Below are 21,040 nucleotides of genomic sequence, written 5' to 3' on the forward strand. Positions count from 1 at the left end.
TAATGATAATTCTGGTATTGATTTTTTTTTAATCTAAATTCATCTCTTTTAAATTCAATACACCATAACTCGCATGAAAATGCTTGGATGGAAACCAAGCTATTGAGTCTTTGGCCCACAAGAGTACATTTTAGAAGACCTGCAGGAACACTAGACACGCTCAATGCCCCAGATAAATTTGAGCTATGGCACTTTGAGCAATGGCACTATGACACGTTTCCTCACAAGTGAAACCACCAGACCTGGTTTGGGTGAACGTACACTGAGTCAAAATGGCATCCTATCGGCGGTGACATCACAGCCGCGGAAAAGTAGAGAGGTCAAGGCGGTCGGCGGGGGGAAATAACAACTATCTCACAGAGTTCACAGCACAGATTCGATGGCCTCCGGCGTGGCCGCCGACTCTTTGGTCTGGTGCGTGACGAGCGGCGAAGTCTCCTCCTCTGCCTGGACGTTGGCCACCACCTCCACCCGCACCTCCACCAGCTCCTCGACCTCCCGCCTGTCAGGGAATAATTCTATTTTAGCTCAATTAAGACTATTTGCAAAAGTTGGAATATGGTTTATTACAGAAAGCACGTGATAACGGGCTGCCGCTATGTGAGTTAAACCTTCCTCTAGCTCAGCTAACAACAACCTCGCTGCCTGGCCTGGCAACGCTTATCAATGGCCCTGGACAGGAAGTGAAGTATAGGAAGCAAGTCTCCTAATAGCCACAGCGCCCCCCTCTGCTATGGAGGACGATGAATGGAATTACAAGGAATTGTTTACACTGTACTTACACAATCCCAACTAATAGAGAAATACTAAAGAAATAGAAACGTTCACCACATGCCTCTGCTGCTGCTGCTTCTTCATCTCCTGCTGGTTGATGTGGTGCAGGATGCCGGCGCCCAGAGCGTCACCCTCCACGTTCACCACCGTGGTCGTGCGGTCCCTGCACACACCCAGGAAATACACCCACAGACATGGACACACATTATGCACATATACAATCACGAGAGAAGTGAAATATTAAACTTCATAACAGTGTTTGTCTACACACACACACACACACACACACACACACACACACACACACACACACACACAAACCAAAATACACATAAGATTGTGTGATCAGCGAGCTGCGCAATCACGGGACAGGCGACCTGTCAACCACGCCCCTAAATCATAGTCTGCTTCATCAACTATTTTACTCTAAAAGAAGACTTGATAAACTCATTAGGAAAGTGTTTACTGGCTGAGGTAATAAATCAATTGAGGATTAGGGTCCTTTTCCCATTGACTTCTATACAATCGGACTTCTTTTTGCAGTCAGTGGAGTCGCCCCCTGCTGGCCATTAGAAAGATTGCAGGTTTAAAGTACTTCCGCATTAGCTTCATTTTTTTAGCCGCAGAGGTTGCCCCTTGGTCCGGAAATTGAATATCCTGTTAAAAGAAATCTTGGGGGAAACATAACCACAGCCAGGGAACATCTATTTCTATGGATTGGGTAATCTACTGAATGAGCCCTATTAGCAACCAGCAGGAGCTGCTAACTAACAACACCAGGGCAGGAATGATACCAAGGCCAAAAGGCCAGTGTGCTGGATGCCCCGCAGAGTGGACCGTAATGCCCTTTCTAAATTTAACTATCCACAAGGCCAGTTTGGTATGCCCTATATATATATATATATATATATATATATATATATATATATATATATGGCCTTGCTGCAATAGATTTGGGCTGCGATGCCCCAATAAGTTTGTATTCAAAGGCCACAGTGGGCTTACTCTAAAAATGACTTAAGTCTAGACCTGCGACACTGATGGTGTATCTCCTCCTCTACAAGATCCTGGTGCAGCCCCAAACACAACCCTGCCACCCCCCCCCCCCCCCCCCGCCCCCATTCTGCTCGGTGGCCTGTAACTGACATGAAGTCCCAGTCTCACAGTAGAGAGGAGCAAGCTAGCTAATTGGCGCAGAGACCCAACAGAACGTCTAATGAAGAGCTAATATATGAACATGTAAAACATGGGAATTATAATGCTGCTTTTTTTGGCTTGAGAGTGAGGCTTTGTAGCCTCTTTTAGCACCAGCTAGTTCATTAGAGCATCCTGTATGAGTTTTTGAAAGTTAAAAATCTCATGATCTGGTCAAGTAATTGTTGAGTCATTGGTAACACAGCAGCCCTGTGCAGATATGGTCGCTTAGTGCAATGGGACAGTAAAAAAAGTCATTTATTTCAACTTGTTCATGTTTATCCTGCTGCTATTTGTTTTGACTTTGACACTGTTGTAGAAATTATAGATTATATATACCATTATAACATATATCTATTTTTTTTATATGATATACTCTCTGCTCCTGTGGGAACTCCACAGCTTCCCCATAATCAGTGAGTTGACTGGCTACACTCACACAATCCAGTCCACAGCCAGCATGAGGGACAGGTCTACACTCACACAATCCAGTCCACAGCCAGCATGAGGGACAGGTTGCTACACTCACACAATCCAGTCCACAGCCAGCATGAGGGACAGGTCACTACACTCACACAATCCAGTCCACAGCCAGCATGAGGGACAGGTCTACACTCACACAATCCAGTCCACAGCCAGCATGAGGGACAGGTCTACACTCACACAATCCAGTCCACAGCCAGCATGAGGGACAGGTCTACACTCACACAATCCAGTCCACAGCCACATGAGGGACAGGTCACTACACTCACACAATCCAGTCCACAGCCACATGAGGGACAGGTCTACACTCACACAATCCAGTCCACAGCCAGCATGAGGGACAGGTCTACACTCACACAATCCAGTCCACAGCCAGCATGAGGGACAGGTTGCTACACTCACACAATCCAGTCCACAGCCAGCATGAGGGACAGGTCTACACTCACACAATCCAGTCCACAGCCAGCATGAGGGACAGGTCTACACTCACACAATCCAGTCCACAGCCAGCATGAGGGACAGGTCGTTGGTCGGCAGGCCGATGGCCTCCAGGATGATGGCGATGGTGATGATGCCGCCCGCTGGGATCCCCGCCGCACCCACACTGGAGGCTGTGGCCGTCACTCTAGAAATCAGAAGAAGAATCAGACCGAAACAAAATGATTACTACTATTAATTATAACATTTCTTTTGTATCCCCTAACTACATGACAAGAGGTCTGGGTCACAGGGTGAGACAATCATACAATTTGTCATTATTAACAACTCACACTGAAGAGAACGATTATCTGAAATCAAAGCAGGACAAAATTATGTTTCTTTGGGAAACTTGTTGACATATATGTTTCAATATGAACTCTGTCCTAATGCTGACTTTCAACCACAATTTTGAAGTGAATGCCTTTTCCCCCCCTTTGTGGTGCAGTAGTCACATCTGAAAGAAACACCCGCTTTCAAATGAAGGGGCCCTAAGCATAGCAAGGAAAAAGAATAATGGTCGTCTATATCTCACTGGAGACAAACTCTCGGATTCCCCGCTGTACACAAACAAAGAGAAAGTAATAGAAGCGGTAAGAGAGCCTCTTTTCAATATGGGATCCACAGTCTAACCCAGGTCAGACCCAGACTACATTACATGGTCCAGACATGCAGACTGCCCACTCCTAACGAGACCAGTCTGTCATGTTTAAGGCAGAGGGGCCTTCCTTGTGTGTGTGTGTGTGTGTGTGTGTGTGTGTGTGTGTGTGTGTGTGCGTGCGTGCGTGCATGCGTGCGTGTGTGTGTGTCAGTCTGTCATGTTTAAGGCAGAGGGGCCTTCCTTGTGTGTGTGTGTGTGTGTGTGTGTGTGCGTGCGTGCGTGTATATGTGTGTGTGTGTGTGTGTGTGTGTGTGTGTGTGTGTGTGTGCGCGTGCGTGCGTGCGTGCGTGTATATGTGTGTGTGTGTGTGTGTGTGTGTCTGTGTCTGTGTATTTTGAGGCTTCCAACATGGGAACTGATGGATCGTATTCTGGTGTAACTCTATCCTCAGGGGGCTTCAGTGTTGGCTCTCCACATTCTAGTAATGTTTAACGTTAAAGGCATACCTTGACATTTTCAACTACCGGTATATATGCTATGTTTTCTTTTTTCACCAGACACTTCATGGGCCAGTTTCTACATTTGTTCTATAGCTCTCCTACAAACTGTTAGAAGAGCACGATATACGAGGGGTCAGCCGAGCAGCATTTTGGTAAACAAACCGCGTCACTGGGTGGCAACGGCAACGGAACCCTATGGAGCCTGATTTTGAGCGTCTGACTCTAGCCGGCTGACCGTGTTTACAATTTAAAAACTGCGACAGTTCACACAACTTGAACACGACATGCACATATTATACATCAAACTCTTGAGCTAATTCTGCACTCACTCAGAATGTCAAAAATATAAGCGATGTGATGTATAGTTTTTGAGATATTAACGTTTGTTTGGCACAACTCATACTAGTCAACTGCCGCGGGGTTACGCATTTTTGGGTGGTAGTGACGTCCCGCTGATTCATCCTATAGAAGAGCTCAGTGCGAAAGCGCTCCAGGGCAAAGTTGCACCGTGCTTCATTCATTTCTAAAATACAACGGCAAATAAAATGTACTTCTGTTACAGGTTGTTATGATTTATCACCGAATAAACGCAACAAGCTGCGCATAAAACTTTGAAAACGGGGAAGTGGGAGTTTGTGAGGAGCAGCATTATCACTGTTGGTTTGTTTGTTTATGTTTTACCACTGTGCAAATTGAATTATAAACTAATGCTAATTAGATACTGGACCAGTATTCCTTATATAAGAACCAGTAGTGAGCTCATTACTGTTTTCACTTATTACTTAGTCATTTAAAAAGTATGTTATTGGGTGCATACCGGTGGAGCGCGTGCTACAAAAGATTAGTCTGGGTTCGAGTCTGACCCATGGCACTTTGCTGCATGCCTTTCCCTCTCTCTCCCTATCTTTCCTGTCTGTCTGTCTGTCTGTCTGTCCTGGCCAATAAAGGTGGGTGGAAATACACAAAAGACAATACAAAAAAAAAATATATATATATATTATTACTTATTTCTCCCCAGGAGCATTGATTACCTGCGCTACTCGTTTTCTCATTCATTCAATTGCATCCTCTTTTCCCTTCACAAATGATTAAACTCTCTTCTTCTGTGAATGATCAGGACCCCAAACAGTGTTGCTGTCCAATGTTCTTGTAGTGGGAATACTTACCACCCAGAGAAAGTCCATTTTTCTACCACTTCTCATCAGTCATCTAACCCTAAGCCTAAGCCTTTTCTACTGGCTTTTCTAACTGGACCAATGGAACAATCCCTCAGAAACTCCTTCACTCACAGGATGGTGAAGATCTGCCCAGCGTTGAGCTCATAGTTGTTGAGCTGAGCGATGAAGACGGCAGCGACGCACTGGAAGATGGCCGCCCCGTCCATGTTGACCGTGGCCCCGATGGGCAGGATGAAGCGGCTGATGCGCTTGTCCACACCGTTGTTCTCCTCAACGCATTTGATCATGGAGGGGAGCGTGGCCGAGCTGGAGAGAGAGAGAGGGAGGGAGACAGAGAGAGGGAGACAGAGAGAGAGAGACAGAGAGAGGGAGACACAGAGAGAGAGAGAGACAGAGAGAGGGAGACAGAGAGAGAGAGAGACAGAGAGAGGGAGACAGAGAGAGAGAGACAGAGAGAGAGAGACAGAGAGAGGGAGACAGAGAGAGGGAGACGGAGAGAGAGAGAGACAGAGAGAGGGAGACAGAGAGAGGGAGACAGAGAGAGACTAAGGCAAATGTAATAGGATTCAGTGGAGAAAAGGGATTGCCATATACAGTATATACCCGGTCACTCAAGATAATGCACAGACTTTGTTGTGACCAGTTTCATGTAGGAACTATTTTCTTTTGCAGTCTCATGTAGGAACTAGCTAGCAGCTAGCGGGTGTAGTTCGGTCAAAATAAAGTAGTTCCTCAATGAAACTGCTCATAACAAGGTCTGTGGATTATCTTGAGTAACGGGGTCATGATTTCTGGAAAGAGACATTGCTGTGTTGTGTTGATCTGCTGTGTTTATCAAATGTATTTCTTTGGCACTTTGAGCATCACAAGCCGAGTGCCATCCAGCTCCATTGTATTGGAGAGAAGGCAGAAACTCTGCGGCCGATATCTCCAAAACTCAGGCAACTAACACAAAATGATATAGATGGATAAATAGCACTACAGGTGAGAGAGAATTTGGATTTTGGATTTTAGGGTGAGCTGTTCCTTTAAATTACGGCAGTTATGTGAAAGATTGTAGGGCAAGGGGAGCTCGCAATGTAAATAAACTAGATTTAGAATGTTAGGATTAGTTAACCAGGTCAGCAGCTTTGTGTGTGTGTGTGTGTGTGTGTGTGTGTGTGTGTGTGTGTGTGTGTGTGTGTGTGTGTGTGTGTGGTGTGGTGTGGTGTGGTGTGGTGTGGTGTGGTGTGGAGTGTGTGTGTGTGTGTGTATGTGTGTGTGTGTGTGTGTGTGTGTGTGTGTGTGTGTGTGTGTGTGTGTGTGTGTGTGGGTGTGGTGTGTGGTGTGGTGTGGTGTGGTGTGGTGTGGTGTGTGTGTGTGTGTGTGTGTGTGTGTGTGTGTGTGTGTGTGTGCCCGCACGTGAGTTTACAAATTTGTGTGTGTGCCCGCACGTGAGTTTACAAATTTGAGTCAGTTTTGTTACATTTTTGTAACATTCTTCCTGAAGATATCTGTTGCTGAAGTACTTGTCTTCTTAGTACAGCCAATTAGCCAATAGCTTCCCTGGGGACCTTGTGACGCGGCGGTGTACCTGGAGCAGGTGGCGAAGGCGGTGGTGAAGGGCGTGATGAGGCCGGCCAGGAAACTGAAGGGGTTCTTGCGCGTGAAGCCAAAGTAGATGAGGGGCAGCACGATGCCTCCGTGGATGATGTGGCCCAGGATGGAGGCGAAGATGTACTTCCCCAGGCTGGTGACCAGCAGAACCACATCCTCCATCTCCACGATCTTGCTGCCCACCAGGAACATGATGCCAAATGGCACGTACCTGAGAGACACAGGGGGTAAGAGACACAGAAGACAATATTGCTCAGGGTTTTTCCTTGGGAAACATTCCACTATCTGTATCTTCTATTCAGTATTCTCTTCAAATAACTGTTTACCATGTGCTGTACAGTTATATCCTTGATACTCTCAATTACCCAAGCAGAAGCCTGACAAGGCCATTGTGTAACCTGAGCTATTTTTCCTGCATGAAAGTACCGTCCCCCCCCCCTCAAAACAGGAGCCAAATTCAGATCAGATCAGTCAGTTAGTCAGTCAGTCAGTCAGTCAGTCAGTCATGGGACACACTAAACCAGTGGTTCTCAACATGGGTCCGTGGACCACCAGGGGTCCGCAGCAAACTGATGAAGTGTTCAACTTCAGAATTTGTTCATTTATAAGAAGTTAACACAATTAGAGAATTTAGAAGAATGACTGCTTTGACCATCATCATCTCTGTTATCTCTCGTATTCTCTACAGATAATCATCGCGGAGTTTTTGATCAAATCATATACAACGATAAAAAGAGTTCAGTCTGAAAGACACAATCCCATCAAATGTGTAGCCTATTAATTAGGGGTCCTTGATATGAATTTGTTTTGAATTACTGCACAAAGCCCCTCAAGCCAAACAGTGCTCGGCTCTCACCTCGTATGGAGGGATGCTAACTCGCACAGTGATACTGATGTGTGTTGTTAGCAGTGGCTAATCTATATGTAGAAAAAAAGTGAATATTTTAGTTACAACTACAGTACACTGAGCTAGCAAAGCAGTGTCAAGCAGTGGTCAATACAATGAAAAGTGTTGGCTAAGAGGCTATATATAGCCTGAAATACAGCTAACCTACCAGAGCCTAGCTATAGTATAGAGCAGTGGTTCCCAACCAAATCAAATGGGGTCGCGGCCGCCTGAAATGTTTTTTTTTTTTTTGTTTGTTTTTTTACACCACACACAAGTTAAAACTACCATAGAGGATTTATTTGAGTTCAGAATTCTGAGGGAAAAAAGTCAGAAGACTTCTGAGATTAAAATCTGAATTCTGAGTTTAATGTCAGAATTTTGAGGGGAAAAGCCAGAATTCTCAGATTAAAGTCATAATTCTGAGACGAATGTCAGAATTCTCAGATTTCTGATTTTTAATCTGAGAAAAGTCAGCATTCCGATTTAGTCAGTATTCTGATTTTAATGTCAGAAAGAAAAGACACATGGAAAGTTTAGACCAATATATTGGTTGGCCAATAGGGTCTATATTGGGTTAATTCCCAAATTATTGGCATCAGTTTGTAGACTACTGGCCTTCAAAAACCAATATGGGTCCAGCCCTACTCACCACATGATCCAAGACACCAGCACCATGGTGGCCTCATTGAAGGCATTGAAGAAACGGATAAGCTCCTCTCCCTCTTCCCCCAGCTTCCTCAGCGCCACGCCAAACACCATGGCAAACAACACCAGACCCAGGATGTTCATGCCATCTGTGTCGGTACCGACGGGCACCTAAAGGGGCCAGCAGAGGCATACTGTAAGAGACTGAACACAATCTAGCGAAGGGGATTCTAGGGAAGAGAGCCAGCCAGAGACCCTCTGGTTTGGTTATTGTTAGATGGTACTGCAGAACCATTGAAAAAGGGTAATAAATTGGTTGTTTGTAGTACCATAAAAATGTGCTGTGGTACAAGCCGAAATAACTATTTTCTGGTACAATATAGAACCCTTTTTTTAAGAGTGGAGATAGATTTACTTGTAGATAGGTAGATAAATGAAACAAACCAAAAATGAAAAAGAAACAAGGACACAAAGAAAAGAAAGACATTATATTACCATGTAACTATTGTAATGAGAGATGTACTCGTAACAGTTATGCGTGGATCAATCATTACGTGTTAGATGTTGGTTCTTTGATTCTTGGCATCAAACACAAAGAGCAGAATGAATCATTAGCTAAGACTCATCATCTCTTTCACGGACTCCTGGCAACTCAGCCGAGGCATCGCAGCCGACCCCAGCTGAACTGTGTGTCTCCTGGTGGCTTTCGGAAGAGCGGCAGTCGCCTGAGCTCAGAGGTGGAATAGATAGGAGAAGAAATCATAATCAAACTGTGGAAACCCGGTTTGGTGCTTACGCGAAATTGCTGTTACCCTTTGACTGAAAATGGTCGTGGAGATGGTGTTCAGCAGTGGACATTCTCTAAGTCCCCCATGCACTTTGAGGGGGGGGGGGGGGCAATGCTAGGTACAAGCACTTGAGGCATCGGTGCCTTGCTCAAGGACACCTACACAGTCGTTTTTGAGGGAGGGTTTCATTTTCGAGAACAACCCTTGAGCTCAAATAACCTTAAAAAAAAAAAAAAAAATGCATGGTGGTCAATGTAAAAACAGATCTCCTTAGTTCCTGAAAAGTTGACATTTGAGAGATGCGAGGGTTTCACCTGATTGTGATGTCATACTACTGTATTGTGAATCCCCCCCCCCCCCAGCGCCCGCATTGTAACATCACTTATACATATAGTATGGCAATGCAGCAAAAGCCCTTATTTCAAGGCTTTCTTAGTTCTTGGTATGTGTGTCCATGTGTGTGTGTGTGCAGGGGACACCGTGACACCTGTGCCATTTCAACACGTCTTTTTATAGTGCGGCGGGGGTTAGATAGTTCGAGGGGGCCAAATGGGCGGGGTACAGCGAGGGATTTAGTGAACAGGGTGACGGGTAACGGAGGGGACACCGACAAATCCTCTCTCCCATTGTCCCGAGCGCTCCCTCCCACCGCTATGCCAGCCTCATCCGCTGGCACCAGGGAGCGGGTCCACCATGAGCCACAGACAGATAGACACCGTGGGCCAATGCCAAGAATACATCCCCCAACTGTTCACTCGTACTGGGTCGATGCAGGATCACAGCCACTAGGGGAGCACTCTTAAGGATTGCTGTGGTCAGATGTCATGCTAAATCCAGGCTTGCCGGCTCTTGCGGGCGAGATGTACACACACAAACTAACCTGACGCTGCCAGATGTATGGGCTTGCTTCACATTTTGTTTCACAACCTACATGTGAACTCAATACCGCCCCATCTGGCGGAGTCAGATTACAAACAAATCATCCTTTTCTATAGATATAGAAAAAAGTTGGTCCTTCGGTTAGGTAGAGTCTCTATATGGGACCATAATTAGTCAAACTAATTTCCTAAAATGACAAATTTAAAAAAAGTGTGTGGTTCTTACAAAGTTATTTTAATTCTGGGTATTTCATGCATTATTAAATGGTTCTTTCCAGCACCATAAAGGTTTCACGTACTGTATAACCATTTCAGAATGCTTCTATACAATACTTCTATTTGCTTGCTATAAAAGGGTTGGGGTTAGCGTTAGGGTTAGGTTTAGGTTAGGGTACTATTTTGTGGGTCTATGTAGAACAGATCTTGTCAAGGACTCTGGGTTTCTTAATTTCTTACACCCAACTTCCACTCTTCTCTCTCTTCCTCACAAACTAACAAACACATCAAACACTCTTGCCCGACCTGAACGTCCGCTATATCTGAATGTGCCGGGACAAAAGCCCAGCAGCAGTGCTATGGAAATGTGTGCCCAGCGCTCTGCCAAGTAGCCAGGAGGTAGGCCATGTTTGTTGTCCGTTTAGAGACCCATGTCTGGTCGATCAGACTGACCCGTCCACTGACCCAACGGCCGACTCACAGGCCTGGCTAGATACACTGCAAAAAACAACACGCTTGTCCAATTATTTTTACTTTAAATGTGCGTCCCTTTACCACTAATTAAGACGCTGGTTATTCACCCTGTTTGGCCAAATTCAATTCATGATGTTTGTATGGACACTGGTGGACACTGGTGGGAAAACGTCTCGACACAGGAGGATTGGGGGTGTCTTGGGGTGGGGAGTAGGCTACTGGCCATACTGCGTGTTCTGAAAGCTAGAAATCTCCAAGTAATTGGTGAGTGATTGTACTGATAAATATCTCTATCAACCCCCACAGTTATATTATGGTATGTTTGTACTATGTGAAAAATAATATCTGACATCAGAAGTCCAGAAAGCAGGTGTGGACTTATCGACTGTGACTATATACAAGATGACCAATTTGCGCTGTCCCTACAAAAACGTCCTGATCACTTGGTGTCTTCCATTAGTGAGTCACACAGTGCTTCTTCAGTGTTTGCACGCATGCCATGGGTGACTGTGCACTCTGCTCCTTTTCTCTGTATTTACCCACTTCTGTTTGTGTTCATATTAACCTCGTTCTAATGCTCTCCCAAGCAGACGCCGAGCCAAAAGAACCTGCTGAGAGCAAACACGCTCCCCATGGAGCATCTGCATCTTCACTTTCTCTTATTAACTAGATGTTTGCTTGCCCTGCAGCCTCACTCACTGCGTGCAGAGGCCCTGTGGAGGTGGAGCAGTGAGCCTAGCTATCAGATTCGTAGTGATACCTTGGTGTACTTGCTGTAAACAAATGAAACCATGGTGGAGACAGTTAGCATGTATCTATTTTTGATTCTCAAAATGAAGACCATCTTTTCTATGAAATCTCATTGCTTCTCATTGCTTATGAGAGAGAGAGAGACAGACAGAGACAGACAGAGAGAGAGAGATTATGTTAGATGGTACTGTTGTGCCAGACATCAAGTGAAAGCAAAATATTCTATTCTGTTCTGTTGTCTTCTAAGGTTAAGATTATCGAGCTGTTCTTCTTGGAGAGCTAACGAGGAAATCCTGATGTCGAGCCTTAGCCTTTATTCACACCTGGCGCTTAACATAAGCAGAACTGAAGTTGAGCTCACGCTGAAGTTGAGCTCACGCTTAACCGGTCACACAAGAAGCACTCTCTTCTCCTCTGCTCCTCCCTCGGCGCACCTTGAAGCCGCCCACAACTTCCATTGACTTCATGCCTGGCAGCTTCACGCTTCACGCTTGGAAAATAGGACTGAATCCTGAACGATCGCTTGAGCGCAGCTTGAGCGTGCCTTGAGCGTGACACGCGCGCAGCTGGTGTGAACGGCTGTGCCTGTTAACAAGGACGCCGAAATGAAACTTGTGGGTTCAGCGTAGGTTGAGCTTAGGTTGAGCGTTGCTTCGGCGTATGGTGTGAACGTGCCCTTAGGCTAGACATGCTGTCACATTTGGCTTTTGTGCTGTCATAATGTGTATGCGTGATGATGTCATAATGGGGTGCGTGATGTCACAGAGCAGCATGTGCTTATGCAACGCTTCTGCTCGTACCTTTTGATAGAGGGTGGTCCCATTGGTGTCGTTTCCCGCGGCAACCATCTTGTAGTCGGTGGCATACTGCAACATACAGAAGAGGGAAATAAAACTATCTTTTGTTTCATACTTCATACAGTTCTGCTTAACACGCTCTAGTGTGGATATGGTTGTTTACAGTATGCTTCAATATGATACTATATAATTACTTACTTTCTATGCTGTATTATATGACTATCTGCTGCTGCAACATCCTCATTTCCAAATAGAGATAATTATAATAATTATAGTTTCATCTTATCTAAGTTAGTTTTTAGAACATGCAATCGGTACATGTCATTTTAAGAGCCACGCCTTCTTTTTTTTACACGGCAAGTTAAGCAGTTTGAAAGCCGTTTAGTCTTTTCAGTAGGAAGGGAGACAACCAGCAACAGCCAGCATGGTAACAAATGTGCTTTAGAGCACTACTGGCAGTCACTTTACTCATAGACAATGACTCTCTCTCTCACTCCACTTCTTTGAACCCCGCTATAGGATGAGGGCCCCCGACAGCTACAGACCGACCGATCATAGACAGACTTTGACTTTGACTTTCTGAAACGGAAATACTTGCAAGACACACACGCTGATGCCACTTGAAGAGCTTGAGGCCGAAACATCTTTTTAGATGCACCCCAGCTCGTGTAGAGATCTCCCCTCCTCTCCTTTTTCTTGGTTTAATCCAGAGCTGGAGCACTTCCAGGCCTCTACATTATACGGCTTGGTGGAGTGGTGTGTGTGTGTGTGTGTGTGTGTGTGTGTGTGTGTGTGTGTGTGTGTGTGTGTGGGTGTGTGTGTGTGTGTGTGTGTGTGTGTGTGTGTGTGTGTGTGTGTGTGTGTGTGTGTGTGTGAACTCCATGGCCTCACTGCTGCACTTTGAAACTTCATTTATCCCCCTTATGAGAACTCAGTAAGTTAGTAACTTGTTAGTGACTTTATAACTCACCGGCCAGGTTCACAAGAGTTTATCAAGGCAAGTTGGTTAGTTAGATCATTAAATCGTTGCACACCAGCCGGGTAGGATGAGGTCCTTTTCAGGCTCCACCTGGGCCCTTCTTGATCTAACTTCTTTCTCTCTCTTCTTTCTCTCTCTTTATTAAAAAAAATATATATATATATATATATATATATCCTAAACTAAAACTCGTACCACTGTTCCTTCAGGATTTGTAGTTGTCATAGACTGTGCTCCATAGTTGATTGCTCTATTGCTGACAAAAAGTGTGTTATTGTAAGTCGCTTTGGATAAAAGCGTCTGCCAAATGACGTAATGTAATGTAATGTAATGTAATGTCCTCTGATGACAGCCTGGTAAACCATCACGTGAATCACATTGTGTTTCGTTCTACAAGACCGTCTGGCCTCTGCCTCGGGGTGGGCGCTTTCAGAAATGACAAAGTGCACGAGCCAATCAGGGACCTGCCTCGTAGTTGACAGCCTAACGGGCCAATTAGGAACGCCGCTGGCAAAACAGTAATGGCTGGCTCCGTGGCTCTCCGGCTGGAGCAGTAAAACCAGGGGCGTCATGCAAGCCAACAATCTGAGGGGGCGAACTCTGGCTGGGGTTTGGAAGCCAGATTTTGAGGAATATCTCATTTTAAATTAACAGACTGAGCAGGTGTAACCATAAGGCTATTTTCCAAACTGCTCAGCCTCCTGGAAAGATCCATAATCACCAGACTAAGTACATTGCCACTGCCCAGGCCCAATGGACTTGACAAAAAAGGGAGACCACACGTTTCAAAGCAATGTAACACAATGTTTATTTTGGCTGGTATTGCCTTTTCAGAAGGTAGAAATCTTTTCTCTTCCATTAGTCTCATCTAGTGTCCTCTAGAGCAGGGCTTCCCAACCTTTTTTGTGCCAAGGACCGGTAGATACATGGAAAAAAAAGTTGCGGACCGGTTGTCAATTTTAATGGTTTTAGTTACATATATATTTACCCGCTATCCTATAAGGGTAAATAACAGCCTTTTGTGTTGTAGCCTACTGTATGTAGCCTATACATAATTTATGTTTTTGTTTTAACTACAAACATAAATAAACGTCAACTTGAAACTATGTTTCAACTACCACACACAGCCTATAATATTATAGCCTATGTTTATAAGAAATCCCTCTCAAAAATCTGAGGGGGCAATTGCCCAATGGGCATGTACTCTTCTGAGTAAAACGTCACTGTTTGTCAAGTTTACTCAGCACATAAGTGCAGTTAGCGCAGAAATAGACTCACTAACAACAATGAAACAAGAACAGGAATATGCAACAGCGAGTTTCTTGACGGAAAATATGTTTTCGCCATTTTTTTTTGAGTGGATTTGGATTTGACTGGTGTCGGGACCAATCAAATGACTGGCTAAACATGGCCATTTTAACATGGGGGCTATGGGGACTGACTTGTTTTTGGAGCCAGCTTCAAGTGGCCATTCGAGGACCTACAGCTTTCGGTATCACTTCTGCGGCTTCATCTGTCCAAGCCCGAGCTCGCCACCTGGTTCAAGAGCGGCGAGGCGAGGCCGGTTGCTAGGCTGACTGGAATGGAATGGTTTCGCCATGGTAACGGCTGGCAGGGGATGAGGGAAGGAAGGCGTTTGGGGCGAGCAGTGGGGGGAGGGGGGGCGCTCTCTTTTCTAAATGTCTCCTCATTAAGAGACGCTGCGAGGCTCTCTCAACGCTAAAGTGAGGATTTATCGCTGCCGTAAACCAACGCGTGTGTTTGGGGTCAATAATGATGAACATGGCCGTGCACAGTGCAGAAGTGGTGAAAAAAAGAGAGAAATGGTGAAAGAGATGAAGAAAGTGCACTTACGGAGCGGAAAGCAGCAGCCACCAGGTTGGCTGGGAACAAATTCCTACAAAGTGAAAAAGAAAAGAAGATTTTAATCATCCTATCGCAAAACCATAATTTAAGTATTCTCAACAACATTTTGGCCTTTTCATCATTTGACTTGCATGTTTTCAAAATATCACAGTTTGTTAATATTATTATTATTATTATTATTATATATTTTAATGTTTATTATTATTATTTTCATCTCCAAAACCGAAGTCCCTCGACAAAATAGAATAGCACGAGCCTCACGGGACCTCCAGGACCATGCCTTCTACTGTAAACAGTGTGATGAAGCCTTCGGAATGGTTAATTGGTTACAATATGATATCACACGATGACTGCAGTCTGGCCCCATTCCCAGGATCTTCCACCAGGGCGGCTAGACCAGAAAACTCCCTGACCGAGCAGCTGTGCTGGCACTGACCCCTCGGACTGCTCCATCCTTTAGGCTACTCAAACAAACCGGCCAGCTCTCAGCCAGGATGATCAAATGCCTTCTCTTTTTTGGTTCCTTTTTTTTTATATATATTTTTCCCTGACAGTCGGTAGCAGGGATACTCAACTTGCTTTGCCCGGGGGCCACTTTCGTGAAATGATAGGAGGCCAGGGGCCAGTTAATACAACAACAAACAACTCCTGTCGCAGCCCCTCCCTGTCTCCAAGGGTGTGCCTCAGGGCTCAATATTAGGTCCAACTTTGTTCTCGGTGTATATAAATGATTTAGCTATCTCTGTTGGTGACTCACTCATTCACCTTTATGCCGACGACACCATTCTGTACGCCTCTGGCCCTACCCCAGATGCTGTAGTCACAATGCTCCAGTCTAGTTTCAATAGCTTACAACAGGTTTTCTCCTCCCTACGTCTCATGTTAAACACCTCTAAAACCAAGGTCATGTGGTTCGGTAAAAAGGGCTCTGTGCTCATGTCACCTCCTCTGATCTGTACCCTCAATGGAGCGACCCTAGAGCAGGTAAATATCTGGGCATATGGCTGGACAACACTCTGTCATTTTCTCAGCATATCAACAAGTTGCAAGCCAAGGTCAAATCAAAAATTGGCTTTCTCTATAGAATGCGCTCCTCTTTCACTCTCTCTGCTAGACTCACCCTGGTTCAAATGACAGTTCTTCCCATGTTAGACTATGGTGACACCATTTTTCGCTCTGCCTGCAAAACTACTCTGCAAAAGCTAGATGTTATCTATCACTCTGCCATCCGTTTCGCTACAAATGCCCCTTTCAGGACTCACCACTGCACTTTATATTCCTCTGTAAACTGGCCATCCCTACACACCCGTCGCGAAATACACTGGTTCATGCTAATCTACAAAACTCTCCTTGGTCTGTCACCCCCCTACCTGTGTAGTTTGCTGCAAATTGCACCTGCCGCGTACAACACCCGTTCTGCTAACCTCATCCTGCTGAAAATCCCCATAACTCATTCTGTAATCGGTCAGTCGTCATTCCATTCTGCTGTGCCCACAGACTGGAATGGTTTACAAAAAACACTAAAACTGGACAATTTCATCTCCAAGTCAGCTTTCAAGGACTCTATCGTGGACATATTCACTGACACCTGCAACTGCTTCCTGAACTAGCTCTTATCCCCTGCCAGTCTGCTCCGACTGTTTTTGTTTTATTTGCTCTGTCTGTCTTGCGATGTTTTAACTTGTGTTTTAATTTGTTCTAAGTAACTTTGTATTCCTTTTATCCCCTACCCCCTATCCCTCAAAAGGCTGTGCCTTCTGCCAGGTCGCCATTGTAAATAAGAATTTGTTCTTAATGACTTACCTGGTTAAATAAAGGTTAAATAAAATAAAATAAAATAAATAAACAAACAATATAATTTTTTTCTGTCACTCGGAGTTTTAGTCTGACAATGTTGTGCACACCGGATAGTTAGTTAGGTTAAGTTAGTTAGGTTAAGTACATACATAAGTGCCTGGGTAGCGAGCAGATGGCGGTATTTGACAATTTAGCTGGAGCTCAGTCAAACTTTATTTCACGTTAGTTTTTATTGTGAATTAGGTTCTAATTCACAATGAAAACTAACGTGAAATTATTAGAAAATGGTCGGGGGGGGGGGGGCACTCTGCACCCCGCCGCGGGCCGCATCTGGCCACAAGTTGAGTATCACTGGTCTGTAGTATGAGTAATAAATACATAAGGCATACTGGAAGCCTCGCCTCTTGTATTTGCATGCATTTGTTGCAACTTCATCCCCTCTAATATGCCTGTTCCTGCTTTCATTCAGGGGGTCCCACTACATGCTGCAAAGGAACACAAACGTTCCTCATATATGTTCCCATGGCCGGGCCACAGTCAATGCGGTTCAATCCATAACCTCCTGACTCCAATGAATTCTGCCTTCATTCCGACGCTGGCAAACCTTTGGCAGCAGTCGGTAGATCTGTCAACTCTACCAGCCGCTTTGGCAAGTAGCCACCATGTCTTCAATCAGGCCTTTCTATTCTGAAAAGAAAAAGACTTTGGCTACTGAGAAATGAAATGATCTGGTGTCATTTGCGTTGCCAAAAAAGTTCCATACCCTGCTTTCATCTGGTTATATGGAGGTGGTCAAAACAAACAGCTCCGCTCCGATCACATGACAGGAGTGAGGATCTGGATTAACCCTGAGCATGGTTTTCCCACACGGTAAGTAAGCCCCTCTCGGCGGACTGATTTCTAAAGACGCGCGATTACATAACTGCTTGATTTCCTCATTAATCGCCAAACCATAAGGCATAATCCATTTAATTCAATTGGCCAACACGACAGCAGAGACTGGCCTTCCTCAGCCAGTGACACATGCAGAGTTGAGATTATTATTATTATTCCAACTGTGCAATGAAGTGCTGCTTGCTTTTCAGAAGACAAATATTGACTAGACAATCTACTGATAAGATAATACCTCCAGCTATGCTAAAACATGTTTATCTGAAAGTTAAACAATCCCTTTCCCATAGTCTGTGTGACAAAATGTTTTCCCTTACAGTAAGTGAATCATGTTCCTCGCAATTCTTTTTAAATACGGTACTCTAAATCTGTGTTCTGAAATATGTAATACTCTAATACTGTTGCTGAATATATGACATTTTTAAGTGTGAAAATGGTCAAATTTAAACATACTGTCCAAAAAACACACACACACACACACACACACACACACACACACATATGTGTGTATATATATATATATATATATATATATATATATATAAATATATATATATATATACATATACGTGTATATATATTATAGTATACACATATATATATACCGTACACACACACACACACTCACACACACACACACACACACACACACACACACACACACACACACACACACACATATTCTAACGATTCCTGAAACACTGATGCTGGCCAGCTCTCCAAGTAAAATGTGACCATCTGGTAAATGCAAACACTAGTGTCAAACCTGGGACTACACTGGGAAATTAAAGCTGGGTCAGTCCACCTGTTACTGTGATAAGGGGAAATTGCAGAGGGCAGCAGAAAGACGGTGCAGTTTGTACTACACAGAGCCAGTGTGGATTATGCCTCCACCACTCGCCATTCCTCAAAACACATCTCTCTTTCAACAGCTGTCAGCTTTCCCTCAGGCTGACTGTGGGGACGTCCACTGATATGGGTTGCTGAAGGCCGATACACATGCCGATATATAGCTTGAAGCCGCTAAATTTGACCATTTTAATACCTAAAATATTCCAAATGTTCAGTGTTTCCTCCAGATTTGTATTCTTGTCAGGGTGGACCAGGTGTGCAGCAGAGTGAGGCAGCTTTCACAAACTGTGGAGTCAAATCCTCCCACACCACACTGGAATGAATGATTCTAAGATATTTGATACAAAACATCATAAAATCAAATTGATGGAGGAAGGTACATGCAATGTCCAAATACGACATCATCAATGATGTCATAACTCTATCTCTACTATAATTTTCGACTATAATTGGAGGGCCGTTTGCCCAATTGCCTCTCTACTCATGCATTGTGACATCATCTGTGATGTCATGAATCAAATAGTGACATCATCAGTGATTCGCATGGCAGTTGAGCAGGCGAGGCCGCGTGTGTTATGTAATGATGTTGACCCTGTGGCCTGAATACCCTGACTGACAACATTGTGAACAAACTGTGTTCCCTTCAGCATGTGCGTTCATGTGTGTAACTAACCTATATTCATTCCCATTGCGCCCCAGGAGGGGCGCGCCATACTACAATTCGGCGATATGGACCAAACATCATAATCTGTCATTTTAGGCTGAATGGCGTGATACACAAAATCTCTGGATTTTTTACAAAGTGGGCTAAATGTTCAGTCAGTGAGATGTCACAAGTGTAACCCGCCTTTTCTAGTCCCCTCACAGCTAGGGATCGAACCAGGAAGTTCCTGCCGGGAACCTATGGCATGGGCAGTGGTTACCCCGCTAGCCGGGCGCTTCTCGCTCATACTGAGCATTAGCGCCCGGAGAACCACATAACATTTCCCCATAGAACCAGCTTTCCGCTCTCGCGGCTACTTCTTAAAAGTTTACTTACCTGAGCCAGAAACTTGAAGTGAAGACCCTATCCGATGCCTAACATCCTTTCTAAATGGCGACAGATGTTGCCGCTTCCAACTTGTTGCATAAAATCCACTTTTGATATCAAAAAGTCCATAATGCAATACCAATAGCGGGGTAAGGGAAGTGGACGCTCTAGCAAGGAGGCTAAAGCCCATGAGCCCTAGCATCTGTCACTAGACTAGAGCGTCTCTTGAGGTCTCGGAGAGTGAGGTTTAATTACTGCAGAGCACTACCCGCTGGACACCACAAGCACTTTAAGATAGGGCTGGAGATTTGGACAAAATCAAATATCACATTTTGGACCAAATACCTCCATAGATATTGCAACAATGTAGAGATTACTATTGTGCTTTCACAAAGTATGTACACAATGAGATGTTTGATAAATAATCATCAGTAATGTGGAAGATAAATTAACAACTAGAACATGCAACCCTTCAAATCAAGACAACACTTGTGCCATATCACGATATGATATCCAAAATCTAAGACGATATCTATAGTCTCATGATATCACGATATATCGATATTGATAGATTGGCCAGCCCTAAGGTGTTACTGCTAAGGTAAGTTATAGGCTACTGTACCTGGCCAGATCTAAAAACGAGTCCACGGTCTCCTTGTTTTTGGTGACACTCTCCAGCCCCAGACTATTGCTGTTGAGCGCCCCTGCGCCCACGCCGGGCTTGATGATGAAGGCGAGCGCCACCCCGATGCCCGAGGCGATCAGCGTGGTCACCAGGAAGTATGAGACCGCGACGCCCCCCAACTTGCCCAGGGAGCGGGTGTCCAGGCTGGCGGCGCCCGAGACGAGGCTGCAGACGACCAGGGGCAGGATGATCATCTTCAGCATGCGCAGCAGCATCTCTCCTGGGAAGGCAAAGTAGGTCATCTGCGCCCGGGTCAGACTCATGCTCCGCACCGTCATCCCGAGCCCGACGCCCGCCAGCACCCCGGACACCGTCATGATAACCAGCAGGTTCCTGCTCAGGAACGCACGCAGCGAGTCCCCGCAGCTCTTCCCCCGCAGAGTGCTCTTCTGCTCCAGGATGCGCTCGGTGGAGGCCGAGGCGGGCATGGCGTGCCCGTTGATCTCGCTCTTCTTCTCCATTCCTTTTTCTCTTTCTATGGTCTCTAAAGATCGGCGTGGGAAGAAATGTCGGGTCCACTCACTCCCGGGTAGGCAGCAGCGTGGGTTTATGTGCGCACACTCACTTCCAACGCACCGTTGTTCTCCAATGTGCGGGCTGGCTGGGTCCGGCGTGAAGGCTGAGCGGACAGGAGCCAATGGAGAAAGAGCGAGACAGGACATGCGCACAATCTCTGGTACTTTATATCAAGAGCAAATGA

General features: G+C 45.1%; 1 protein-coding gene across 1 annotated transcript; it reads right to left on the bottom strand.

Moving 5' to 3' along the window:
- Positions 1-363: 363 nt before the first annotated feature.
- Positions 364-20,801, bottom strand: slc1a4 (solute carrier family 1 member 4; the record flags this gene model as incomplete). The annotated part of the gene is made up of 9 exons (XM_083650887.1): positions 364-495; positions 829-937; positions 2,942-3,076; positions 5,319-5,513; positions 6,781-7,014; positions 8,342-8,508; positions 12,244-12,309; positions 15,074-15,116; positions 20,278-20,801. The coding sequence occupies 9 exons, from the start codon at positions 20,799-20,801 to the stop codon at positions 364-366; spliced, it is 1,605 nt and encodes a 534-aa protein (XP_083507013.1).
- Positions 20,802-21,040: the final 239 nt, after the last annotated feature.

The sequence above is a fragment of the Poromitra crassiceps genome (assembly GCF_964638095.1).
Source record: "Poromitra crassiceps genome assembly, chromosome: 14".
Lineage (NCBI taxonomy): Eukaryota > Metazoa > Chordata > Actinopteri > Beryciformes > Melamphaidae > Poromitra > Poromitra crassiceps.